General features: G+C 39.1%; 1 protein-coding gene across 2 annotated transcripts in view; it reads right to left on the bottom strand.

Annotated features, from left to right (window-relative positions):
• Positions 1-2,350: 2,350 nt before the first annotated feature.
• The window catches only part of LOC127636471 (FRAS1-related extracellular matrix protein 2-like), an 89,338-nt gene continuing 63,929 nt past the window's right edge, over positions 2,351-27,759 (bottom strand). The window contains exons 7-25 of one of the 2 annotated variants that reach the window (XM_052116942.1): positions 24,546-24,695; positions 23,419-23,628; positions 20,802-20,999; positions 20,011-20,175; positions 19,621-19,803; positions 19,195-19,325; positions 17,758-17,916; positions 16,925-17,228; positions 16,607-16,738; positions 13,147-13,478; positions 11,852-12,044; positions 7,511-7,615; positions 7,358-7,381; positions 7,160-7,290; positions 6,884-7,018; positions 6,252-6,378; positions 5,060-5,247; positions 4,706-4,852; positions 2,351-4,373 (exon numbers count right to left, since the gene is read on the bottom strand). In XM_052116942.1, the coding sequence (XP_051972902.1) occupies positions 3,867-4,373; positions 4,706-4,852; positions 5,060-5,247; positions 6,252-6,378; positions 6,884-7,018; positions 7,160-7,290; positions 7,358-7,381; positions 7,511-7,615; positions 11,852-12,044; positions 13,147-13,478; positions 16,607-16,738; positions 16,925-17,228; positions 17,758-17,916; positions 19,195-19,325; positions 19,621-19,803; positions 20,011-20,175; positions 20,802-20,999; positions 23,419-23,628; positions 24,546-24,695 (3,521 nt within the window). In that variant the 3' untranslated portion in view covers positions 2,351-3,866. Of the gene's footprint in view, positions 4,374-4,705; positions 4,853-5,059; positions 5,248-6,251; positions 6,379-6,883; positions 7,019-7,159; positions 7,291-7,357; positions 7,382-7,510; positions 7,616-8,434; positions 8,440-11,847; positions 12,045-13,146; positions 13,479-16,606; positions 16,739-16,924; positions 17,229-17,757; positions 17,917-19,194; positions 19,326-19,620; positions 19,804-20,010; positions 20,176-20,801; positions 21,000-23,418; positions 23,629-24,545; positions 24,696-27,759 lie in introns of both variants that reach the window. The other variant, XM_052116943.1, reaches the window with a different exon arrangement.

The following is a 27,759-nucleotide window of genomic DNA, read 5'->3' on the forward strand; positions in this document are numbered from 1 at the left end:
TCCCTCTATGTATTCACTTCCTGCTCCAGTCACGTGGTGCTCACAGTGGCGAATCAGATTGATTTGTATGATCGAAGCTTGCTCATGTTTTGCACATTAAATCTGACAAAAGACAGTAATGTCTCATCAACCAAGATTTTCAACCAGCGTTCCGTGAAGATACTTCTAACTAACATTATTACACAACATTATATTTTATTAAATATTTTTCTGAATATTTATATATGCCATTTATTTTCCAGATGTGTATGACATTCTTTCTTCTGCTGAACACAAACGAAGATTTGTAGAAGAATATCTTGGCACTGTAGGTCCATACAATGCAAGTGAATAGTGGCTAGAATGTTTAAGCCCAAAAAAGCACATAAAGGCAGCATAAATGTAATCCTCAAGACTCCAGTGGTTAAATCCATGTCCACTGGATATATTATAGTAATTATAGTAAAAATAATTTACTATAATTTAAATTCTAGTCACCATTGGTGACAGTTGGGTTGTGTGCGTTCATATGCGGTTTCGTGCATCTTGTGAGTTATTGAATACGTCTATAGGACTAGTGTGTCTCGCGACTCTTCTCATCCCTTCTGGTTCAGACGAGCTCGCTGCACCACACGCAACAACAATCCCAGAACAAGAGTGTCGTGAACAAATGACTCTTTTGAACCGGATCTTTTTATAAAAGAACTGAGGGTTTGAACCCAGGAGCTCAGGTTAGCAGTTTGAATCAGATTCACTGTCACAGCGAATCAGCCATCAGTGAACTCACAACTGGGAGTGCAGACATTTCAAAATAAGAGTTCCATGTGTTATTTTTCTCCATTAACCAACATCTTATGGAGTTTTGTGTTCTTTGTCACAGTCGCCTTCAGCTTGCTCACTGGGTTTCTAAATACAATTATTATTTAATTATTAAATTTTTATACATATTTTACAATCATATTTTATCAAACTACACAATGATGACTAAGACTTTATAGATATTACAGTTTCATTTTTTTGTTAATGTCTGATCTTATGTAAAGCTGCTTTGAAACGATGAGATGTGAAAAGTGTTATACAAATAACAATGATTAAACCACTGGAGTCATGTAGATTACTCCTATGATCTGTTTCTTACCCACAGTGAAATCAAGTTGTTACTTTTATGCTGCGTTTATGGACCTTCTAAGTTCTGGCCACCATTCACTTGCATTGTAACAGAGTTGAGATATTCTTCTAAAAAATTGTGTTTGTGTTCAGCAGAAGAAAGAAAGTCTTAACACATGTGAGATGGCATGAGGGAGAGTAAATTATTTTCAATTTTGTGTGAACTATCCCTTTGAATGAGAAGCTCTTTTTAGTCTGTATTTATTAAGTTGTTTAAAAAAATTAAAATTAAATTCACACAAAATAATAACTTGAATACACCTGTACTATGATAAATGTTGAGTTCAAAGCCAATTAGATTTTTTTCTTTTCTTTTTTTCTGGGGGCTACAGTCATATAAGTCTAAGTGGTTTAACCATCCAGAGACAGTAATAAATAAATAAAAGTCTCATTAAAGGTGCACTCAGTAATTGTTTCCAAATTAAAACAGTTGAACTCCTAAAGACATGAATTGTAATTTTGCAATATATGTATGAAATCATGAGCACTCACATTAAGATGAAGACTCCAGTCATATCAGTAACCTTATAAAAGCTGTTTTATTCTACATGGAGAGGGTCCACACATGGGGGCTGCCATGTTAGAATCACATGACCAGCCGAATACTACTCGCTTAACCTCAGTAACCATCCTGTTATTTGACACTTTCACTCATTGATTAAAGGAATCATGTCTGACTTTGAATACTAAAGTTCTACAATAACATCTGAAACTGAAAACTATTGATTTTGAATGATGCTGCATCCAAGCCACTAGGTGTCAGTGTAAGTCCAAGATGACAAAGACAAAAGTTACTGAGTGCACCTTTAAACAGACTTTTTAAACAAAAGTCAGTCTGTAATGACAGATGAGAAAGACACAGGAAGGTCTAAAAACTGAAGCAGGAGAGCCCAATAAAAAAACATGCTGTCGAATTCCAATTTCAGCCTGTTATAGGCAGTTTGAGCCAAGAGTTTTGTCAAGTAAGCTGGAAAAACGAGGCTAATTCTGGTCTATTATGTTAAGTGCTTTGTGGTGAACTTCCTCCAATCTAGGGAATTCTTTATTGCTATTCTTATTTAAATGCAGGCTATTTTATTTGATATACCTCACCAGAGATTTAAAATGGCTGCATTTGCTCTAAAGGTAATTCAATTAGATTCCTCATGCATTAAATACATTTGCATTGCAAAAATAAGTCTTTCAAAGTTACTGAGACTCAAGACTTCGTTTATTTTGTGCTTCAAGGCCCATTACATAAAAACTGCATTTAGCATTGAAAATATTAAGCAGTGAACAATGTACAAAAGCACAACATATCACCATAAATACAATTTCACACATAGAAAAGAATATTTAATTGTGCCCAAAGTGTCGTGCTTATGTCTGTTAGTCAGCCTCACAATCCTCTGCAAATACTGTATGGGAAAGTATCCACAGATTTCATTGCATAGCACATTTCTTTTTAAATATCAAAAGCCTGATGATGAGTATATTAACAGTATTTGTTAAATGAGACAGAAAATTCTAAACCAATTCCTTGTTTGGATGCATACACAAACACTTGAATAATTGTCTGGCAATGACAACACAAATGTAACAGTTAATACAACAATTTCAGAGATTAGTGTACTGAAGCGCATAAGAGAAAAGTGAAAAATGGTCATGAGTGAAACAGATCAATTTGGAAATCTAAATGATTTCCTGAATCACAGTTTTCCCCTTGGTTTATAACACTCAAATGAATCCTCTCAGAGTGTAAAATTGCAATATTTAAGATTTAATGCTTGAGTATGCATGCAGCTCTCAAGAATACTAATGAACAAATCAATATTAATACACAACAGAGGCAACAATATAGATGGCATCACATCTGACTTAAATGTAAACTTAGGAATGACTGTAGTTTGTGTCTGTAGTAAATGTATGAATGTAAAGTGAAACACAATATCAGTACCAGTGTCAGTGTAATTATCAGTTCATACCTTTAAGGAATATTCCAGGTTCGATACAAATTAAGCTAAATAGAAGGCATTTGTGGCATAATATTGATTACCACCAACACCACTACCAAATTCTGACTTGTCTTTTAAAAAATTTCTTTAAAAAAAAGGCAAAAATCTAGGTTCCAATGAGGCACTTACAATGGAAGTGAATGGGGCCAATACGTAAAACAGTAAAATACTCACTGTTTCAAAAGTATAGACACAAGACATAAACAACATGAATTTTAACATGATTTTAGAGTGATAAAATCACTACCTAGCCTTTTCTGTGGATAGTTATAGCCAATTTTGTAACTCTGTTGATATGGCGACGTAATGACGTTAACACTTAAACCCTAAAACAACCATAAAAATGATGATTTAAACAACTTTATAGCTTAAATAATATACGCATTTTAACAGAAGAATTCGTGTAAGTGCTTTTTTTTTTGTGGTAATCAACATTCAGTCAATTTAGCCTAACTTGTATCCTTTCGGAAGTACATATACTTTAGATTCCCTCTTTATCATCCATTTGCAGGTAGACACTTTGCCCATGATTGATAAGCATATTGACTATGAAATAAAACCTCTGTAGAACATGGCATGAGGACTGAATGGAGAATTCTTTGGGCTGGTGTTGAACTCTGTCATGAGCTCTTCTTATGATCACACCTGTCAGAGGCACTTGTTTAAAACAAAGAAAACAAAACAAAAGAATTCATCCATCGTATGATTAAGGAGTCCATTAGTTCCTCAAACCTCCGAACTGTCACCAACATCAAGGCTACTTCGAACTACAACAGGCTGCATTCTAGACAAAACCCTTGGGGCCTGTTTAGCAGGCATCCGCCTTGAGCGAACCACCAGTGCCAACACTACAACAACAAGGACAGTTAGAAGCAGTCCGACAAGAGCTCCCGCCACTGTTACCGCATTCTCTTCTGCATCTCGTCCGCTGAGCTCCCGTGGAGACAGTCCGTCTGCGAACAAATCCTCCCCAGACGCAGCACGCCAACGACTGCGGTCCAGGGCTATGTGCATGATATTTGTTCCTCGGTTGTTATCCGGTCCGATCTCCTCTGCCAGTATGGGGTCTTCTCTGTTGGACCGCTTAGCACGTCCTCTGGCGTCCATTGGTTGAAGATCACCTGGTGTTATTGAGTGGTACTTTACACTTCGCTTGCCAATGCCACGTTTGGCGTTGTCTTTTGAACGTACTGTGTAGATGGTGTGAATATACCACTCCCTCCCAGCTGCCACCTTGAGGATGAGGAAGATAGTTAAGTATTTGCACAAGTCTTGACAATCTTTAACACATGGTAAATAATTTCTTCTATTACAATAACCTAAAGACCCCATGAAATCAAGGTTTTGAGGCTTTTAGTTCATGTGTATTAGCTATATGCAGAAAAGGACAGCAAGTAGCAAATAATAGTTTATTACTGTGACATAAAGCCTATCTTAAAAAAAGGTTTTTGATTTGTTTCTGTTTTTACTATGTAAGCATTAACACAGGAAAGAAAACGGTCAACTGATTTCATGGGGTCTTTAAATGTAATTTAAACTTCTATTAAACATCATGAAGATTAGACCTGGAATAGGGGAGTTGAATCCAGCCTAAATCCATCAGAGCCTGGCTGTTTCACCAGAGAGAGGGCAGAGGGGTCGTCCACAGCCAGCAGGGCATTGAAACCCACGTCTCCAAAACTCTTGGCCTGAGTCTCCGGCTGAGCTTTGTCCTAGAGGCAAGGTGGATTCATGGGACCATTTTCACACAGAACAATTTAAAATGTACCACACATCAGCCAAATATTACAGAAAACTTTATTTACATTATAACCATTTGAAAAAATTATTCTTTATTACAATATATTATATTGTGCTGACCTTCTTATATGGATGTTCTTATTCTTATTTGCTCGCATTTTATTTTGAAGACTACTCACAATAATTTTGAATCGGTAGAGGAGGGAAGGAGAGTCTGCGAGGCATCCAAACTCAAACTTGGTGGGGTTGTATTTTGGAACATATCCATCAGCTCCAGTGCACAGATGCACCTTCTCAATGTTACAGTAGAAGGAGTCACCCAAGTTCTGTACAGGGTCCACCATCACCCGTCCATAGATTGTGTCACCTTGAGGAGAATAAGTGTCAGCATTACACAGTATAATCCAGAACTGTGACAGAAACATAATTCACAAAAAATGTGATTGATTCTAGGCTTTCATTGTAAAGAATTACACACTGATTAAATCTGGTTTGACTAAAACAGGAAGCCACAACTTCCCTTACTGTGTGAAAAACTCTCAACTCTAGACAATAAAGTGTATTTCATTTAATTTAATACCTGATCAAGTCTAAAAAGATTTAGCTTGACAATCTACACACATACACACACTGAATGAATTACATAGCGACATGCATAATTACCAGGGCTGTCAATCGATTTACATTTTTAATCGAATTAATTACATGGTATGCCAATTTATTAACCAGATTAATAACATTTAATCACATATATAAATACTTGCGGTGAAAGCCTCCTAAATAATAATAATGTAATATATAATGATGAAATAATTATAAATATATATATTTAAATAATTACATATAAAATATATATATTATAAAAAAATATTAATTCCGATAATTATAATGATTCACATTATTGTGGCAGATGAGTAAGCAATGATAAGACAGAACAATAAGTGGCTTTAGAATATAATTTATTGTTTATTTCCATATTATTGAACATAAGCCTATCTTTGGCCTGAAATTCACAGCAATCTGAGAGCAACTTTTCATGCTACAGTCTCCTTAAGATAGCTTATGTTGTATCCTGGATACAAGCATCTGCTAAATGAATGCCACCTAAATGTAAATGTAGCAATCCATTTTGCAATTGCAGATTGAGATTTATTACATCCTTTACTAAGGATGTGCCAATGTACGCCTGCGTCAGATCACTTTACTGCCCCCTGGAGAAAACAGGAGGTACTTCAAGATTGAATTGCTCCGATGGTAGGAATCTTCCTTATTATGGTCAGGGAACATGATTAATTGCGTTAATTGTTTATATAATTAAATGAGTTAAATCGACAGCCCTAATAATTACATAGGTGTTTGTAGTGTGGGTACCCTGAGAGAAAGCCGCATCACTCTCTTGGCTGAAGCCCATAGATCCATCTGACAGCCACAATGCTTTCTTAGACAACAGGAACATCTGTGTGTTGAGACTGAACTCCACAGCGACAGGGTCGCTCACCTAAGTGAAGAAAGTGAAGAAAACAAGGCTGTTTTAGGTTTAACTGTTGTCTATAGATCTGCTCATAAAATCCTATATATACAATTAATCTGCATATTATATAAAGAGATATAATCATTTAAGCAATGCATACATATGATATATATATATATATATATATATATATATATATATATATACAAATATTAGATTGTCAATAGAAATTATTACATTAATTACATTACACATCTATCAATAATTAACAACAATTAAAAATGATTAAATATATAATGATTAAATAATGATAAATAATCATATTGAAATAATATAAACATTATATATAATAAATATTTCACATATTAAAATACACTACATTATTGTGGCAGATAAGTAGAGCAATGATAAGACAACACAAAAAGTGGCTTTGGAAGGCAATATATTGTTTAATTCCATAATACTAAACACAAGCCTATCATTGGCCTACAGTCCACAGCAACCAAACTAATCCCAATTACAATTGTTTTACCTGCTGAAAGCGGATATCAAGATCAAAGGTAACCGGCTCTCTAGGGTTACAAACTGGAAGTACAGAGTACTCCACCTTCAGCGCTGCTATACAGGGGATCAACTTCACTGTGTATGTGCCCGAATAATCACGAACCTGCAGGTGATGGATGGCACAGATGAGTTAATAATAAATACTAACAAATGAGACATTTATAACACTTTACATAATGAAAACTGTTTGTATTTGTGTTGTTTGATTAAGCTCTGTGAGAGCACATGGTTAAAAGAGACTTACGGCAAAGTCAGATATGAACATCCATTGCTGGACAGGCTGACTGTAAGTGGGCTCAGTCCTGATCAGAGAGAGGTTAAAGGTCAAGCCTGGGTGGTCTGCACTTAACACCATGGACCTCACAGGGGATGCTGGGTAATCAGGTGAGATTAAGTTAATATATTAAACTGGAGAGATAATTTAGTTTTGAAGTTCTATATGTTGTATTTAACCACCTCAGATTTACTGCTAGAAAAAAGACAAATTATTGTTAAAGCACTTGTGCTTCATCTTTGTTTTCAGAAAAAATATATTAATGAATGAAATAGGGTAACTTTGAGCATCTATTTGGGAGGAGGATATTAAAAAACCTACCAGGATGTGCCACCACAAACAAGCCCCTGAAGCGAGCTTCTGTTCGGAAGTTTACAACAATTCTCCCCTGCTCATTAATCCTCATGCTGGTTGGATACATGGCACCTGCATAAATGACACATTTTTAAAGCCTTTAATTTAGCATGTGGCTACATGTGACATCTATATCACTAAAATATACAGGGGCCCCTTAAGTATTTGGATACTTGAGTGACACTGAACGATCACTTCTTAAAGAAGCATAATCATGTAGATTTACATCCCATCCGTGAAGCAGACTCACTCTCGGTCTTCAAAAAATTGCTAAAAACACATCTTATCCATGACCACTTAACCATGCATTCATCAAATGATGTCTGGGATCCTACTATACTGATGCTAGTGAAACATTGTCATGCAGCACTTTTCATACTGCGGCCTCCTTAAGATGAATCGCTTATGATGTATTATTCCTCTTTTGTAAGTCGCTTTGGATAAAAGCATCTGCCAAATGAATAAATGTAAAAGTAATGTAAATGTGTATGGTAACTAGATCCACAACTTATGATTGGAAAGTCAGATTTTCCAACTTCCTACTATGAAAAGTGTAATGGAACACCACTTGAAGACGGAATTACAACTTGAGTCCTTGTGTGGAAATGTTCAACTCGATTTCGCCGAGATGCAGGTGTCAAACATGTCGGCACTCAGGAAGATATACACTGATCAGCCACAGCCTTTAAACCACTGACAGTTGAAGTGAATAACATTTATTATCTCGTTACAATGTCACCTGTCAAGGGGTGGGATATACACCTATCAGCCACAACATTTAAACCACCTGCCTAATATTGCATAAGTCCCCTTCGTGCTGCCAAAACGGCTCTGACCCGTTGAGGCATGGACTCCACAAGATCTCTGAAGGTGTCCTGTGGTATCTGGCACCAAGACTTTTAGTCTTGTAAGTTGTGTGGTGGGGCCTCCATGGCTCAGATTGAGATCTGGGGAATTTGGAGACCAAGGTAACTACATTGAACTCTTTGTGAAGTTCCTCAAACCATTCCTGAACAATTTTTGCAGTGTGGCAGGGCGCATTATCCTGCTGAAAGAGGCCACTGCCATTAGGGAATACTGTTGCCATGAAGGGGGGGTACGTGGTCTGCAACAATCTTTAGGTTGGTGGTAGGTGATGCTCTGGCCTCTAAATTCCCAAGATCTCAATTCAATTGAGCATCTATGGGAGGTGCTGGACCAACAAGTCCGATACATGGAGGCCCCACCTCGCAACTTTCAGGATTTAAAGGTTCTACTGCTAACGTCTTGAAGCCAGATACCACAGGACACCTTCAGAGATCTTGTGGAGTCCATGCCTCGATGGGCAAGAGCTGTTTTGGCGGCACAAGTGGGACCTACACGATATTAGGCAGGTGGTTTTAATGTTGTGGCTGATCGGGTTACATCCAGAATCCAGAATCCAGAATTGGTCTGTCTTCGCCGGCCAAAGGTGGTCAGCGCAGACCACAACGATCTGCCCAGGTCTGTCGGTCCTGGGCGAGTCCCATCCAATTGTGTTCCAGATCTTGTCGTAGCGAGTCGCGCCATCGTTTTGCAGGGCGCCCGCGTGGCCGCTTGATGTCGATCGGCAACCAGACGGTGACTTCGCGTGTCCATCTTTTTTCGGCCGTCCGCCGCATCAGGTGCCCAGCCCAGCGCTTCTTGGCCAGGTCCACCGCGTTGGCCACCCTGGTCATGGCCCGCAGCTGCTCGTTGCGGACGTGGTCGATCCTTTTAACCCCGACCATGTGGCGCTCCATTGCGCGTTCAGTCACGGCCAGCTTTTGTCGGTCGGCCGCCGTTGTTGCCCAGGTCTCGGCCCCGTAGAGCATGGCCGGCAGGAAGGTGCTGTTGAATAGGGCGGCCCTGATGTCCGGGTCGATGGCTCTGTTAGTGGCCGTCTCGGCAATTGAGCCAAAGCTGACCCAGGCGGCTCGGCGTCGTCGTGCCAGTTCTTGACCAATCTTGTGGTCGGTAGTCAGCTCCTGGCCCAAGTAGATGTATCTATCGACTTGCTGGAGCTGGTGCTGACCGACATGAAGGGTAGTGTCGGCCACCTGGTCGTTGCGCATCCACTTGGTTTTGGCCAGATTGATTTTGAGGCCGCACCGAGCGCCAGCCTGGTTGAGTTGGTCGAGCCGCTGCTGTACATCGACTGCCGAGCAGCCTATCAGCACGATGTCGTCGGCAAAGCGCAGGTGATTGAGCCAGCGGCCATTGATCTTGATGCCGACCTCGTCCCAGATGAGCAGCCGGAAAATTTGCTCGAGGCAGGTGGTGAAAAGCTTGGGCGAGATGGTGTCGCCCTGCTTGACCCCGCGGCCGACCTCGATGTTAAGCGGCCGGTCGAACAGGGTGATAGTAGTGGCGCAGTTGCTGTTCAGCTCCTGCAGCAGGGCCACATGCTCGTCCCCGATGCCTTGTTGTTGGAGGGCGAGCAGCACGGCGTTGATCTCGACCGAGTCGAAGGCCTTCTCGTAGTCGACGAAGGCCAGGACCAGCGGCATCTTATACTCCCTGGCCCGCTCGAGCAGCTGGTTCAGTACCTGCACATGGTCCATGGTGCTAAAGCCAGATCTGAATCCGGCCTGCTCGACGGGCTGCTGTTCGTCCAGCTGCTTGACCAACCGGTTGAGCAGCACCTTGGTGAAGATCTTATATACGGCCGACAGCAGTGTGATCGGCCGGTAGTTACTGAGCAGCTCGCGGTCGCCCTTCTTGAACAGCAGTACTGTCTTGGCCGTCTTCCACTGTTTGGGGATTTGGCATTGTGCCATGTAGCTGCTGAATCGGGCTGCCATGGCTGTCCAAAGTGAGTGGCCGCCGGCCTTAAGCAGGTCGATCTCAACGCCGTCCAGGCCGGGCGCCCGGTCCGCCTGTGCCTGCTCGACTGCATGTCGGACCTCACTTTCCAGCACTGGCAGGATGGGTGGCAGCTGGTCGAGCTGAAGGTTAGGTGGGGGGACGGGGACCTTGCTGGCGAACAGGTCACTGTAGAAGCGCCTGCACTCGGCCTCAATACCGGACCGAGTCCTGGTCGTCCGCCCGTCGGCCGTCTTCAGTGCTGGTATCTGGCCGCGCTGCTGCTGCATCGCCCGCCTGCACTTTTTCAGGCTCTTGCGGCTCTCGGCTGTCGCCAGCAGGCGCCTCTGTCTGTACTGGTCGAGGTCGGTCTTGAGCTGCTGCCGGATCTGCTTGCACAGCAGGCCGTACTCGACGTGTGTGGGTCCGTCAGCATGCATCTGCCGCCGCCTCTGCATCAGGGCCTTGGTGGCGTCCGAAATTCGGCTGGCCCGGCTGTTGGTCGGCACTGTAGCTGCATCGCGGCTTGACTTGAGCAGGCCAATTGAGCATCAATTGATCATCAATTGAGTAATAAACATTACATTTTATTCAATATTATCAATCAGCCAGTCAAAGTTCTTACATTACATGACATTAAAGCTTGTTTAACAAGCGTTTGCAGAGAGTTTGCTAAATTTAACATGAATGCCTTTATGGTTGGATATTGGAAATATCATGTAGGAATTTTCAGTGAATGTTACATCACCCTCTTGTGGTCTCCCAACGCCATTACGCCATTACATTAATCAGAAGGCACACTGACAATGAATTGGAAAGCACACAAATTAGGCTTCTAATATAAATGCCCAATAATGTTAATATATCAATGCCTTAAAAACACAACGATGTAATGATATTTTGTGACATGCCTAATATTTTGTTTTCATCAGTGTCAGAAATGAACTTCTCTATTAAGGGGCAATTGTTCTTGGAGGAATTTTCTTTTACCTTAATAAGGGCAATTTTGTCTTACCTTATAAATGTAATCAATTAATTAAATCCCCAAAAAAAGAGTCACTATAGGCCATTACCAACTAAATGAAATCAAAATGAATGAATATTTGTAGGGCTGGGATTTGGCACTGATTTCCGGATTTGATTTCGATTAATTTGGAAATATTTCAGTCACAATGTTAACAGGCAAGTTTCAATGTTATTGTTCTGTTTAAGTATTAATAATGCAATAACACAGAATCAAGAACAGAATATTAAAAACTATATCAGATGTTATATATAATACAATATAAACAGGGAGTATGTTATTATATTTAGAATTTTGTTGGCATTTTGCCCCTGACCCTGACTTTCATACATTTTTAAGTGTGGCTTATGTATCAGACTTCTTTTTGGGGCCATAGTATGTATATGTGGTTTTAAGCCATGTGTAATTGGAACCCTATGAGATCAAAATAGACTGAAATACTTGTATGTATCATAAATGTGGAAATCCTCCTCATGACTTGCCTTGCAGTTCTGTCAGCGCAGGGCTGCCGACACCATCCTGCCACAAGATGGCAGTGTCATACACGAAAGTGAGCCTCAGCTCAGAGTGCAGGTCAAAGTGCTGCCATCCTCCTGCGCCAACAGGGGAATGAAACACGTATGAGATGTGGAGAGGGACTCGCAGGGTCACATACGACTGCACCAGGTTCAGCACCTATTAAAAATCACATAGCAAAAGATGATTAAGCATAAATATACATTAAGTGTCAAAAAGTTTGGACACATGGTTCTCATGATCTTAAAAACCTTTTGATATAAATGCTTATGCTTAAATGTTTTTGTATACCAAAATATAGCAAACAATAGCAACAAAGAATGAGTAGGTGTTTAAAAAAAAAAAGGAACCGTATTGCAGCGATCGGTGACTAATTTTCCACTAGAAGAGTCCATGAATCAGTTCTTTGCCAAAGCAAATTTCATCAATAAGCCAAGATGTTTTTTTTTTTGTAATTGTTTTTTGTCATTGTTAGAGGAAAAGATGTTGTCTTGATGCAAAATCTGTTCTGATTGAATGAAACATTTGTTAATTTCCATAGTCAATTATAATCAAAATACCAGGCTATAAAATGTGCTCTCCAGTAATGAGGCTGGTCTGAACACCTGCTGGATAGAGTTAAATCAAGACTAGAAAAATCCTCAAATCCTCAAATTGCCATCCTGAGGGATGACAGTCAGGCTTTTAATACTCAACCAGCTCAGCTGGTCATTCAGATCCTCAGCAGGATCTGAAATACTTCCTTTAAATTAAGTGTTTTTTAATCCATGTCTTGTTTCAGAGGGAGCTATTGCTGATTTTAAGAATTATTTTTGTAATAGCAAATATCATTCTGAGGTTAGACACTAGACTGCGGCTAAGCCATTTAAGCTAGATCTCAAATAAAATGAAACAGAATAAATATTAAAGCACAGCGGGTTACTGCAAAGTCATTCTTGACAGCAGAACCCAAAGAGAGCTACACTTGTCAGATGGCACTGTGCATAACATATTACAAGAAAAAGTAACGAGAATGAAAGTGCTGTTTGAGTTTGAAACCCAGTCGTTCTGTTTCATTCAAATGCACTTTTCATCCATAATCACTGTTTACGAAACACCAGGTGACAGTCTGTGTACCTATAGGAACATTGTATTGGTCTTTCATAGCTTGGAAGGCTTACTATCAACTTTGTCTCAGATGTTCTTCTAAAATTTCTTAGGAGATATAAATATTCATGGAGATAAAACACTTGTTGACATTCGCGATTTATAAACCTCTCACCTGCCCATCTGTCCCGATGGTTCCCCCGCAGTCTGTGAGCAGCTCAGTCATATCATAATAACTCACAAACTCCCACAGACAAGCCTCCAAGTTCAGGTTCCTGTAAAAGCGTAGCGTGCTCGGTCCCCTGAGAGCGCTGCTATACTGATAGGGCAGAGACTCTCCGACGCTCTCTATATGCCGGGTGGCCTTGGTCAGGAAGCCGTGGTGTGTGGAGACCTCGTTAAAGTCCAGCAGATTGGAGCACCTGTGATTTCCCACGCGAGTGCCATCGGGGCTTAGGGTCAGCTCAAAATTGGACAGAGATCGAGTGGAGACCACCGGGAGCATGCCTGGTGAGCAGAGAGCAAAGACGATGATAATTAACAAACTAATACTGTAGAGTGGACTGTCGGAATCTTAGAAGGGTTAGAAGCCAAGCAATATGAATTACCTGAAATATATCCAAAGAGACGCTAATTTAGAAAAATATTAAAAGGGATAGTTCACACAAAAATAAAAATTCTGTTGCTATTTACTCATCCTCATGTTGATTCTAATGAGTATGATTGTCTGTCTTCTGTGAAATACATGAAATAAATGTTAGGCAGAGTACAATGAAATAAAAGTGAATGGAGACTCCAAAAATGTATCTATAATCTAACAAGGTTCCCACTCTTTCAAGGCACAATATTCCAGGAACTTTTATTGTGCCCAAACAGGTGTAATATTTAAGCAAAAATACATGCATACATTTAAACCGAGCTTTTATTTTGACATTTCAGTGTGTTTTGGATTGTAGATAAACAGTTCACTACATGGTCTAGTTAACCACAAAATATTTGAGTTATAAAGATCAGACACCGGTGACGGTCGGACCACTGATTTTTAAATGTTTTAAATGATTTCACACCTTGAGTATGTAGTGAGGTGATTCCGCATTCACACCTCGGGATGTGAATTAATTTTCAATAATTCGATGATCGGAGTCTACTTATACCACTGTTACCACATGTAGAATGTGGAAAACATGGATGGAATCATGGAATCCAACCATGAAAATGGCATTCGCTGTAAAATGTCACTAAATGAAAATTTTTTGAATGCACAATTCATCTTATTAAATTTGCAATATATCCTAGAGTGATTTTGTTGAACCACCTTTAGCTTTGATTAATTGTGGCATTGTTTTGACAAACTTATGCAATGTCACAACATTTATTTTCATCCAGTGTTGCGTTAATTTTTGGCCGAGATCTTGTATTGATGACGAGAGAGTCGAACCACTCCGTAAAGTCTTCTCCAGCACATCCCAAAGACTTTCAATGGAGTAAAGGTCAGGACTCTGTGGTGGACAATTCATTTGTGAAAATGATTCCTCATGCTCCCTGAACCTTTCACAGTTTGAGCCTGATGAATCTTGGCATTATCATCCTGGACTATGCCCGTGCCATCAGGGAAGAAAAATATCATTGATGGGATAACCTGGTCATTCAATACATTCAGGTAGTCAGCTGACTTCATTTTATTGCCACATAACGTTGCTGAGCCTAGACCTGACCAACTGAAGCAACCCCAGATCATAACACTGTCCAAGTCTTCTGGATTCAAATGATAGGTTTATAGTAAGACATTTAAAAAAACGCTAATCACTGAAAACCTCTCATTTGCATTTATTCAAATATGATACGTCAAAACATGCTGCACCGAGTTTAACGTCAACGTTTCAGCATCTTGGTTTCGGAAAAAGTTTTCCATACATTTCTTTCCATCGGGATTTCACAAGCATTCTAAACCATGAACCAAATCATCCAACTCTGAGATGAATCACAACATTACAACTTTACTTTGAATTGAAGCAAAAAAGTATTTGAAAATTTGAAAAAAAGGTGAATGTACAAGGTAATCAACGTCTTTAATGAGAGCATGAACTACAATCCCATAAAGCATTGCTAATGACAATCTAATTAATAACAACGGAAAAATATAAAACTATTCATTTAAATGTTAATTATAAGTATATAAACAATATATTTTAAGTTTATTGTAAAATATTCAGATATTTACAAATATATAAGTATGAGACAAATATATATAGGAGACTGACTCAAATGCGTCATTCACAGTGCATCATGGAAGTGGCCGATCGCTGCAGAGTTTGTTACATGCGTTTGTTTGCCGCAGTTCTCTGATTGGTGGAGCTTTTACAGCAGGATCATGGATAGTGTTGTTCTAAAGGGGCGGTCAGACTACACTTTGTGCTCTATTCACTCTAATTCAAACGCAATCGAATACGGGAGATCTCACAAGCTCATGTGGAAAAAATGTCATACCCCTCTGCGTATATGAGTATCCGTATGACGAGAGGCCGCGTGACCTAAACGCCATACGCTGATCACTTGGCTCAATACAAAGAGTACATATTTCAAAGCTGCATGCTTTATTGCTGCAGGAAAGTGAGTAGACAATATACTTTATCATTTTATTTGATATTTGTAATGTATTATTTACTTATACCAGAAGCCCTCCCGCGTGACATCATATCCACGTCCGTTGCATTGCCTAAAAAAATGTCCAAGCTTAAAGCCTAGTGTGACCGCCCCTTTAACCAGAAATTCTGCTATTAAACACCATTTAAAAAAAAAAATTATGAAATAACATACACTTATGACTCAACAGATACATATAGCATTGATTAGCAACATTAAAGCTTGGACTGTCTTTAACAGGTTATCATTAAAAAGCAATTAGTCTATGGAGAAAATGAATGGGATTTTTTCTTCCAGAACCAGACTGTTGTGCTATTTTGGTTTTCACTTTTTGGCTCAATTCACTTTATTGTATGGAAAAGAGCAGCAAGGGCATTCTGCCGAATACTTCCTTTTGTGTTCCACGAAAAACCAACAGCATATGGGTTTAAACAACATTAAGTCGACAGAATAATTTGTTTTTGGTGAACTATCCCTTTAATTGCACATTTTGTAAGCCGTAAAGTGAATTGTTGCCGATTATCTTCATATTGTAGGAAAATCTATGATTTCTTTTTTTTTTCTTTTTTTGAAAGGGGAAGCAGCTTTTGGTGCATTGCATAAAAGTAGCATTAATATACCTATATTTGTTAAAATACTTTTGTGCTAGATTCCTAACATGCAATAACTTTTGACAAGAATGTTTCAAAATACTTTAATATGATGTTTGCACCTTTGTATTGTTTCCATCTCAGAAATAATTTGGATGGAAGAAAAACATGTTGATGGAAAACATCTGATAATTTGCGACATGACGTTTGTTCATGTTTATGCATCATTCAGGCTTTAATTCAGTTTTTTGAGGAGGAAACTGTTTTACTTTTTGACAGCAAATAAAACAAATCCAACAGTAATACCGTTTTTTCCCCAGGGGAATGTGTTAAGATGTATTTCTCTGAAGGGTTTAACTAAGCAAACAATCTTTCAGCCAGAGGGGAAAATGATTCTCTCACCGTCTATGTGGGGCATGGTGACAGTAAGCTTGATGAGATTGGCATATTGAGGGTCTTCAGCGCCTGTATAACGTAGTTTTGCAGAAAAGGGCTCAGCACCTACTGTGCCCAATTTACGTGGCTGGCACATCCCTGCTCGGAACATCAAAGACATAAACATAGCCTCAAGCATTGTACCACCTACTGACAGTCTAATTCCACATTGCAAATGGTATATTATAACCAGCAGTTCAGGAAGAGTGTAATGTTCTTTGGTTCCATCATACAAACCAAAGCATTTTCATATGATCCCACTTAATGTGACTGTTTCAGCCTTACCTTCTTCTATGCTAATAGACACAATAGGGCTGCTCAGCTCCAGCCCCTCATTCCTGTTAGAATTCACAGCACGGGCCACACACTGAACTCTAGAGCCCGCCTGGAAATAAATGGAGTCTAGGGTGATCATCTTGGAGGAGGTAAAGAAAGTGTCAAAGTCAGCTTCTTTCATAGGGCTGGTGACGCCATCCGGGCCACTGGGGGCGCTAATGAGCCATCGGTAATGAGTCAGGGTGTCGTTGATGTGTTCGCTAATGCAGATGGAGCCTGTTTTGTCGTAGTCGGGATATTTGGGGTTGCAGGCCTAGAAGAGTCAGAAAAGAAAACAGTTCAATTAACAATACCATACCATGGTACATGAATAACATGGCAAACATTCAGTACCATCTGATACCATCATTGAACAATGGAAAAACCACAGTCATTTTTTGTAAGACAATGGGTGACATTTATTTGAAAACAAAAGCATTTATCACAAGGCGCAATATGAAGGATTTAATGATTAAAAATAATTTGAGCTTCTTGTGCTCTTTCAAGAATATCATTTCCTTTTGGAACCTTTATCTTTATTAAAAATGTTTTATAATTAAATATTAAAAAGTCTAACAATCGCTACAATCTATTTTATTTGATTGCACTTCAAGGACCTATTGAACATTTGATCAAAAGAACCCCATAATTGTCATTACGATTTTTTTTTAACAATTCTGATTCAAAGGTACTTTATAATTCTTCTGCAAATAATGATGTGCTCTACTGATATGAAATTAACAGTTACTTAGTTACAGATAACAGATACAACTAGTTTTCTCTGACGATACTGAAAAACCCACCGTGACACAGACAACGGGATATCCTGCAGGTGGATGGGCATTCTCTTTAATTTTGCTGACATCATCATAGTGTACCAGTGACACAACATGAGGCAGAGAGGGGAATGTGACATCAGCCATACTGTTGGTCTCCTCAATATAGACTATAGCTTTAGTCATCTGCCAAAACAAGAGGCTCAGCTTTAATTTAAACAAACTTCTGTGTTAACAATGTGTTAAAATATGTTAATACTTCAAAAATCAAGCAACTGTGATAAAACAAAGAAATAAGCCATGAGAAGCTGTATGTTACCATAATTTTACCATGGTTTAAGGGTGTTGTTAAGCACAGCACAAGTGGAGTACCATTATCCATTAAGTGGCCTATTGCTTTGTGGTAACAATAATATGATATAAAACTACATTTATTAATTATAATTGCAAAAAACTATTACTATTATAAACTACACTATACTAACATACTTGACTTTTCTATACTTATAAATATAGGCTTGCGTGTGGATCAGAAATGAACCAGAGACCAGGGAAAAAAATGCTAAGGAAAGTGACATAAATGCCCCAAATATTTCATATGTGGGTGCAAAAAAATCCTTCTAAATTTCACAGCTTTTTAAAATCTGTTATCTAATCTTTATATATATATATATGTGCACACCGATCAGCCACAACATTAAAACCACCTACAGAATATTGTGTAGGTCCCCCTCATGCGGCCAAAACAGCACCAACCCGCATCTCAGAATAGCATTCTGAGATGGCGCTGTTGTGGCGACACGAGGGGACCTACACAAAATTAGGCAGGTGGTTTTAATGTTGTGGCTGATTGGTGCATATATAAATGTTGTGGTTGATCGGTGTATATATATATATATATATATATATATATATATATATATATATATATATATATATATATATATATATATATGCACCGATCAGCCACAACATTAAAAACACCTGCCTAATTTTGTGTAGGTCCCCCTCATGTATATATATTTACACACACACACACACACACACACACACACACACACACACACACACACACACACACACACACACACACACACACACACACACAAATTAATTCTGCAATTAATAGTTGACTGTTTAATGCGTTAAACTGAAATATTATTATATTATATTATATGATATGCCAATCTAGTTTAGCAAGTCTTTGAATATTTGACAAATGGATGACATGCTGTGTGCTTTTATATGGTTAAGAAAAAATTCCCTCATAAAAGGAAAAGATTTCCAAGGGGGCAAGTATTGCTTAAAAAGATAGAAAAGTTTATTTCTGGTCCTCTTGTGGGTATGTATATCTGTCACTTTACAACAGCTGTGAATGTGGCACATCAGATTTTAGAGCAGGAACTATCTATTTTTACAATAGAATGTACTTTATACACACTGGACATTCAAGACATTTTTCACCTGGGTTTCAGCAACCATGTTCTCATCTGGTTTCAAGTGAACAGTGAAGGCCTCTCTCATCTCTCTTACACCATCAAACAAAACCTCCACCTCCACGACGTGCTCTGCATCACCCGCTTTAAACTCCACATCTACACAAACACAAAAAAAGCTGATTACATTACTGAAAAGATAAACACCCTTGATAAGTATTCCACTCTTGTGCTCCACCTAAACACTTCCGCTCTTGATTGCACCTGTCATTTGCATCCTGAACTCTATAAAACCTGATTTAGATAAGAACTGCACGCACATGGTAGCTGCTTGGGTGCAGCTGCTGTAAAGCATCTGCCAATCTACAAAGGATAATTAGATGTGGCATATTCAAAATGCAAACGAAGGGGTCTAGCCTTGTGAATTCTGCACGAGCCTCTATGGATTCCTCACCCTGAGAGATGGGATGATAGTCTTCTCCAGATATAGCAGAGCCATCCTTGGTGTGCACTCGCACCACGGACACCTTTGAAGTGTCTCCTTTCCTGTGGATGGGGATTTTCACCAGCATCATATGTCCTGACTCTTTTGGTTCACTCACACTGTACTTTGTCTCAGCAAACTTGATGATGGGCTCTGAGATATGAAGATAAAGGGTTTGAGAAGATATAAGAGAATCAAGAACTTGCAAAGAGCTTTTGTCTCTTAACTAAGAGAATATATCAGTTTGACCCAAATTCTGGAGATCTTAACCTAAATGTCAGGTATTTCTTTCAATACTCATCTAAAGTGCTTTTTAAATGAAAACCGCTTTGATGAATAATGCCTCTGTGTCTCTCTTACTGTCAGAGTTGTCTTTGATCTTAATGAGCATTTCGTTTTGATTGCCTATTGACGCTTCATACAGTGAGTCACTCTTCGCACTGCCCAGAACCAGCCTGAGTTCCTCCTCTTCCTCATGAATTGAGTCATCAACCATTTTCAATACACATGGCTTGTCAGCCTCACCTGGGGAGCAAAAAATGAAGACCAAAGTGTGAACACAGAAAACACATCAATATTTTTCATTGCTCAATACTTCAGGAAATAGAACCTAAAACATTACAATAAAAAACAGAAATTGTCTTCGGAGATCAAACTTGGGTAACATTCACACAGCAGCAAAATAATATTGTCAGGTCTGTTTGGAGGGCTAAAGATGGTTGAAAGAGTGTGACGATTGCTTTCTATAACAATACGTCTTCCTTACATTTTCAGGACTCACAGCTGAATTTTGAGAGTGAGTTTGGTTGATACGTATGTGCTGTAAGAACCGCAGTCAACAACTAGTTGTTTCTATTGTATCATTGACACGAGGCATGCACTTTATTCTCTGCTGTCATTCACTAATGTGAGAACTTTCAATCTCTCTCAGGTAATAAAAAATGGCAGAAAATAGGAAGTAGTGTTTAGTTGAAAAAAAAAAAAAAGCTTTTGGCTGCATATCTGAGGGGACAAAATCAGTGGCAACTGCCCGAAATAGTTTGTTTGTTTGTTCTTTAATGAATGAATGAATGAATGAATAAAATTATAAATTCATCAGTTTGTTGTGTCCCCTATAGTCCACAACCCTATTTATGTAAATGTGTGCTTACCAGCCAAGAAAGTTATGATGGATGCATCAGTATTGGGTCTCTCATCAAAGTCGGACACCACCTGTGCAGAGCCCTGCCGTGTGTAGCATCGTACAGTGGACTTGTGTCTAATGTCGCCGCTGCGGTGGACCATTGCTGTAATGTGACCTTCACTCTCCTCTGCAGTCACCACAGCCTGTTTAAACTGCACCTTTGGCACTGAAGAAAGAGAATATACAAAATCAGAAAACTCTTATACAACAATCTACCTCTATACTGTGGATAAAAGCTTGTGTGATCAAATACTATTAAGCAATACATATAAGTCCATCTGGGTAGTTGCATAATATGCCCAAAGAGTTTTTTGAATGAAAAGATTTTAAGTTAAAATTTGGTTACCATCCATCCATCCATCCATCTTCAACCGCTTATCCGAAGTCAGGTCGCGGGGGCAGCTGCTCCAGCAGGGGGCCCCAAACTTCCCTATCCCGAGCCACATTAACCAGCTCTGACTGGGGGACCCTGAGGCGTTCCCAGGCCAGTGTGGAGATGTAATCTCTCCACCTAATCCTGGGTCTTCCCCGAGGCCTCCTCCCAGCTGGACGTGCCTGAAACACCTCCCTAGGGAGGCAGCCAGGGGCCATCCTTACCAGATGCCCAAACCACCTCAACTGACTCCTTTCGACGCAAAGGAGCAGCGGCTCTACTCCGAGCTCCTCACGGATGACTGAGCTCCTCACCCTATCTCTAAGGGAGAAGCCCGCCACCCTTCTGAGGAAGCCCATTTCGGCCGCTTGTACTCGCGACCTAGTTCTTTCGGTCATGACCCAGCCTTCATGACCATAGGTGAGGGTAGGAACAAAAATTGACCGGTAGATTGAGAGCTTTGCCTTTCAGCTCAGCTCTCTTTTCGTGACAACGGTGTGATAGCGCGAGTGCAATACCACCCCCGCTACCCCAATTCTCCGGCCAACCTCCCGCTCCAATTTCCCCTCACTCGTGAACAAGACCCTGAGGTACTTGAACTCCTTCACTTGGGGCAATACCTCCTTCCCTACCTGGAGTACGCACTCCATCGGTTTCCTGCTGAGAACCCATGGCCTCAGATTTAGAGGTGCTAATCCTCATCCCAGCTGCTTCACACTCGACTGCCAAGCGATCCAGTGAGAGCTGAAGGTCAAGGACCGATGATGACATGAAGACAACATCATCTGCAAAAAGCAGCGATGAGATCCCCAGCCCACCGAACCGCACACCTTCCCCACCCCAACTACGCATTGATATCCTGTCCATGAATATCACAAACAGAATTGGTGACAAAGCGCAGCCTTGGCGGCGACCAACCCCCACATGGAATGAACTCGACTTCGTGCCAAGGACCCATGTCATTTAAATATGAAGTCTAAGTTTTCAACATATTTAATTAGCTTTTTGCCTTCACTGGTTCATTTAAAATGGTGCTCCAGTGTGGCAAATAAATTTTTAAAAGTCCATAAAAGGCGCATGCATGCCAATTAGAAAAGAAAAATCTCATGGTAAGTGAACAAGAGTTAAACCCTTTAAGGTTGTTTTTGAGATTGTATTTAAAGATTTCTTGTTTCAGTGGCATAACACCCTCCCAAAAAAATTATCCTCTCTGCCCATATTTGAGTGAATTCTACCTCTGGTTGCAACAATCTGAATTTAGTGTCCCATGACACTGGACAACATACTATCACTTCCAATGAAGCCATTTGATCCAGGAAAGCTAACGTGTTTTTAGCCAGATAGCAGATTATGTGCTGTGTGCACATTGTGCTTCGTGTGGATTATCTAATGATCTATGTATCCGATTACACTGTGTTTGTGCTCATTTTAAAGATACCTTTTCTATGTAAAGTTTTTCTATATTTAATCAATTATTTTTCTTGAACTTATAAGCAAAAACACGGCATATAAGCAACACCAGTTTACATGTAACATGTATGCCAAAGAAACAGTATACTTAACTTTTACTCACTATATTTTTGACGGTGTAAATTTGGCAAAATTATTAATTAATTATCAGAACGAAACACTTCTGATTTGTCTGCAAATTTCAAAGGACTTATTAAGTTTCAGTCATAATGCCTACATTGTAAAGTACAGCTTCTAAATTTTAAAATTATACCTATTTTGTGTTGGTCAAGACTGTAGTTATTTTTATAATTATGTTGTTCCTCAGTGGGCCCGCCGGCCCATCCAAGCTTAAAGAGTTAAATGACTGAATACATTAGACGCTCCTTATTTTATATTACACCATGACACAAATTAATAAATTAATGTTGCTATAAGATTTCTATCGGAAAGCAGAGGTAAAATATTTAGACCTTTCTAATGATGAATACTGTATAAAGATTAAGTAATGTTTTGATAGTTGAATTGTGCATTAAATCTTTAAACCAAAGAAATGGCCCACCAGTGTCACCCCAAATGTTAACAGAATAGTTTTAGATGGAGTACAGCATGTCACACTGCAGGACCAGTAAACTTCCCAAAAGTGTTTCATGTCAACTACCCATATGCTATCTATGATGTTAGAAAGAGTATTTTTTTTCTGTTTATTCTGTAGATCTAACACATAATCTTAAAAAATAAAATTTCTTCTGTCAACACTCACAGTCTGAAATTGAGTCATTGATAAAGATCGTGACTTTTGCTGGCTCTCCCAGAATTCCATTGGAGGGCATCCGGAGGATAAGCTCAAATCTCTCTGTCCCTTCCAGAACTGGCTGTCCAAGGTCGTCCAGGATGGTGACCCGGACTGTCTGCATGCTCACGCCTGGTGCAAAGTCCAAGTTTCTGCTGATTCCAACATAGTCCAGCCCCACTAGCAGAAGAGCACAGAAATAGGGGTAAGATCAGACTGTATTTAACAGCAAAAATGCAGCTTCCTGAATACCGATTAATCCTCTCTCAGAGATATTGCTGTTTCTGCAGGTTTTTTTTGTGTTTGTGTGTGTGTTTTTTTTTTTTTTAGGAATGAATGTACTGTGCAGAGCTTTCAGCTCAGTTTGGGATGATTGCACAGAGTATACGGATGAACAGAGAGATTTTTTATTATTTTTCCAGCTCAGCTAAAAGCTGTCTTTGATGCCTTATGTCAGTTGTTAAAGGACTGAGCCAAATGAGGCAATAACTCCAATCATTTACTCTTGCACTCATGCACCACCCTGCACTTGGGGTTAGTAGGTTTTCATAAAGCTCTTTCAAATCATTAAATGGGCCATATTCTACAGTTATGCCGCATTTCTTCCTTTTAAAGTCCCAAGTATCTTGTAGCAAAAAGTCACAAGTTAGTTTTTCATGACCATTTTCCTCCCTCTTAGACCCTTGGAATTAGACTGGCTATTTCTGCAACTGTATCTATATGACTTTATATGTAACTGACCTATATTATGACTGGCTAACATCTCAGCAAGTGTAAAGAGTAACAATACCCTTACCAAATTACTGAATAGGGGATGATATGTAAATGTGGGAAATCATATGTAAATGTTCTCATAGTTCTCAACAGTGACAATTGCTTTACAACATGATTTTGCAGATTTGTTTCAATAAATCGTTGAGGGAACTTTGCACTGTGAAGGTTAGAATAGGTCTATGTAATACATCAAGCTCTTTTGTTTAAAAAGAGCAGGGAAAATACTTGTTTCCATGATCTAGCACCTTTTTAATTTTAATGTAAAAATATATGGTTGGGGGGGGTTGGGGGGGTTAATGGGGAAAGCCAACAGTATTTCTCACCTTCAGCAGAAACAGGGGCTGTTTTGCGGGATCTCACAGTGACTGTAGCTGTTTTAGAGAGATCTGTCCCTGTTCTCCATACACGCACTTCAATGTGGCCGACACTCTCATCGACGTGGTACTCCTTATTTGCAAAGTAAAACACTGGAGCTTGGGGAAGAACAAACAAATAAATAAACAGTTTTTTGTAATTGTTTGTGTTTAGATGTAGTTTTATCATAGTTTTGTTTATCTAATCAGCCAATCGTGTGGCAGAAGAGGAATGCATAAAATCTTGCAGATACGGGTCAGGAGCTTCAGATAATGTTCACATCAACCATCAGAATGGGGAAAAAATGTGATCTCAGTGATTTTGACTGTGGCATGATTGTTGGTGCCAGATGGGCTGGTCTGATTATTTCTGTAACTGCTGATCTCCTGGGATTTTAATGCAAAACAGTCTCTAGAATTTACTCTGAATGGTGCCCAAAACAAAAATACATCCAGTGAGGGGCAGTTCTGTGGAAGGAAACACCTTGTAGATGAGAGATGTCAAAACAGAATGGCCAGACTGGTTCGAGCAGACAGGAAGGCTACAGTAACTCAGATAACCACTCTGTATAATTGTAGTGAGCAGAATAACATCTCAGTATGCACAACATGTCAAACATTGGGGCAGATGGGCAACAACAGCAGAAGACCGTGTTAGGCAATTTATTAGGACCATTATAGTGTTTCTAATAAAGTGCTCAGTGAGTGTATGTGTACTAAGTCAGAACCAATCCTCCTTTTCATTATGCTGCAAACCAAAACATATTAGCTGTGCTCTGAATGGGAAATGAGTATACTGTACACATATACATACTATATACTATACACTTTACTTTTTATTTGCATAGTAATGTGTGAAAAATAACCTTGAATAAGTCCTCTTGTATATTGAATAGTAAATCAACCTCATACCAAGTAATAAAAGTGTATGATAGTGCAAATCAGCCGTATTTAATAACCACCAGCTTCAGCCATCTCAGTTTGCAGACTGAACGGTGGACGGTTTCCATGACAACAAAGTGACACCTAGTTTAGGTTTGTGTTTTTCTCACTCGTAATGTCTCAGAGCAGAGGTCCCTGCGAGAGGTTTCAAGTGCTCTTCTTTCACATTATCTGCAGCAAGTCACTTGCCTTTAACCTTCCTGTAACCTTCCTAATAAGAACACGCTTCCAACACATAAGACCAGGTCACCAATTGCAGGGTTTTTTTTGTGAAAGGATTAATCTAAAAAAGCATACTGTACAGGGTAACTTACTCTGACCTCTCAAACATGATTTATTGAGGCTGTTATATCTGTGACAATTTAAAAAAACAAAACTTGATTCACTGTAAAAAAAAATAAAATAATAATAATAATAATAATTTCATATTCAATTGTGTCTTGTTTGTCTTCTAGTACAAAATATCCTTCAAACAAGATAATGTTACCTTAGAAGCAACATTGTCTTAGATAAAAAGACTCATTTTCAGAGAATATCGTTACGTCTCAATTATCTCTCTATGTCGTGAACTGGCAAGGGTGTTTATCCACTGAAGACTGGGACATTTATGACTCGTTCACCTGCGACACGATAACAAGCTAAAGGAGTGTATCTTTATACTCTTTCTAACAAATCTAATATTTAAAAGATTGTTTAACTTTCATGGTCATTGTAGATGAAAGGCATTAGAAACAACATCTCTTTTAAAGAGAAAAAAAGGCTTTAACTTCATAGTTTTACACTTGTGCGTGTCTTTTAACGACTTGGAAGACCTCAGAAGACATGACGACATATCCGGTAAGGGAATATAGTGAGCATCAATGCACCCTGGTTTTTACGGTGCATTCTGGGAATTTTTAGGGAGCGAACGTTTCAGTGCACTGCAACGATTTTGCAACTGAGACAGCCCTAAAAATGGCTGACTGTCTGATCAGTGCCTGACTACTGAACTAGGGAGCTGATTAAGATGCACCCTATATATTGAATTAAGTTTATTGGCAAAGTTTTTTGTTTAGTTTTAAGCATAAAACTAACAACATTTTATGAGGTTTTAAGCAATTAATAAAATAATTTATTTTTACAAAAATACTAAATTTTGGAGCCATGGTCTGGTAGTCAGCGCACATGCTCTGTAAACATAGAGCTATGGCTCATTAAGAGCACAAAAGTTCGATTGCTGCTCCTACTCTTTATCTCCATTTTCCCCTGCCCTTTTTATAGTCCCATCAAACATTTTATGGCAAAATACCTTCCTGCAAAAACAACATGTTTTCAAACAAATCATAATGATTTCTGTATGTTTCAATGGAGTGGCTGATAATTTAAAACACTGCTTGTTGACAAAAATATAAAGTCCAATATAAAAGAATGTTAATATTCAACCTTGTTATTATTCATTAGCATTCATATGTTTTCAGGTTGTTTTAAATTGAACCAAATGTTGAAAGGAATTACCATGTTGAAATATTCAGTACCACATGCCACAAAGTGTAAAGTTGAAGGGCAAAGCCCCTCAGGGTAAAATCTCATTGTACATTATATTTTTATTCAAGGTAGAAGCTTCAATTAAGCCCATTTTTACAGGTCTTGTAACAGTGGGAAGATGAATAATGAAATTTTAACTATGCTGAATCATACAAGCATTATCATACTCAGGGATAACAAGGTATGATTCATATAATAGATGAGAGATGACCCCTGGATCTTAACAGAGTGAGGATTTTGTCCTTGTATCTTCGATTTTATGAAGATAAAAGTTCAAAACGAAACAGATACAATTCACTTAGTTCCTAATGATCAAGATATTCTAAGCATCTGGTGATCTATTGCCAAGATTTCCAGGAGAAAATTAGGCCCAATTTTAGGACAAACTCAAACTCATCATTTTACAAAAACAGTTTGGTTTAATCTATATGTGGGTGTCCAAACAAAGAGTTTTGATTAAACAGATGCATAACAATCAACTGCATTGCTAGATCCACAACTCAATTATCATAAAAGGCTTGTGTTCTTTCAACCCCTCCATTTCATTTGGCAAATATTTCTGGCAATCTACCCTGAAATGAACCAAAGCCCACAATTTCTATTTCTGGCAGCCTTCTCTCAGGTAAGAGACTGTCAGCACAGTTTAAAGCATCAGGTGATGGACAAATGTCTGTGTGTTCTCCGATTCTGAAAATTCATGTTTGAACTTGCTAGCATG

This window comes from Xyrauchen texanus, chromosome 44, assembly GCF_025860055.1.
Source record: "Xyrauchen texanus isolate HMW12.3.18 chromosome 44, RBS_HiC_50CHRs, whole genome shotgun sequence".
Lineage (NCBI taxonomy): Eukaryota > Metazoa > Chordata > Actinopteri > Cypriniformes > Catostomidae > Xyrauchen > Xyrauchen texanus.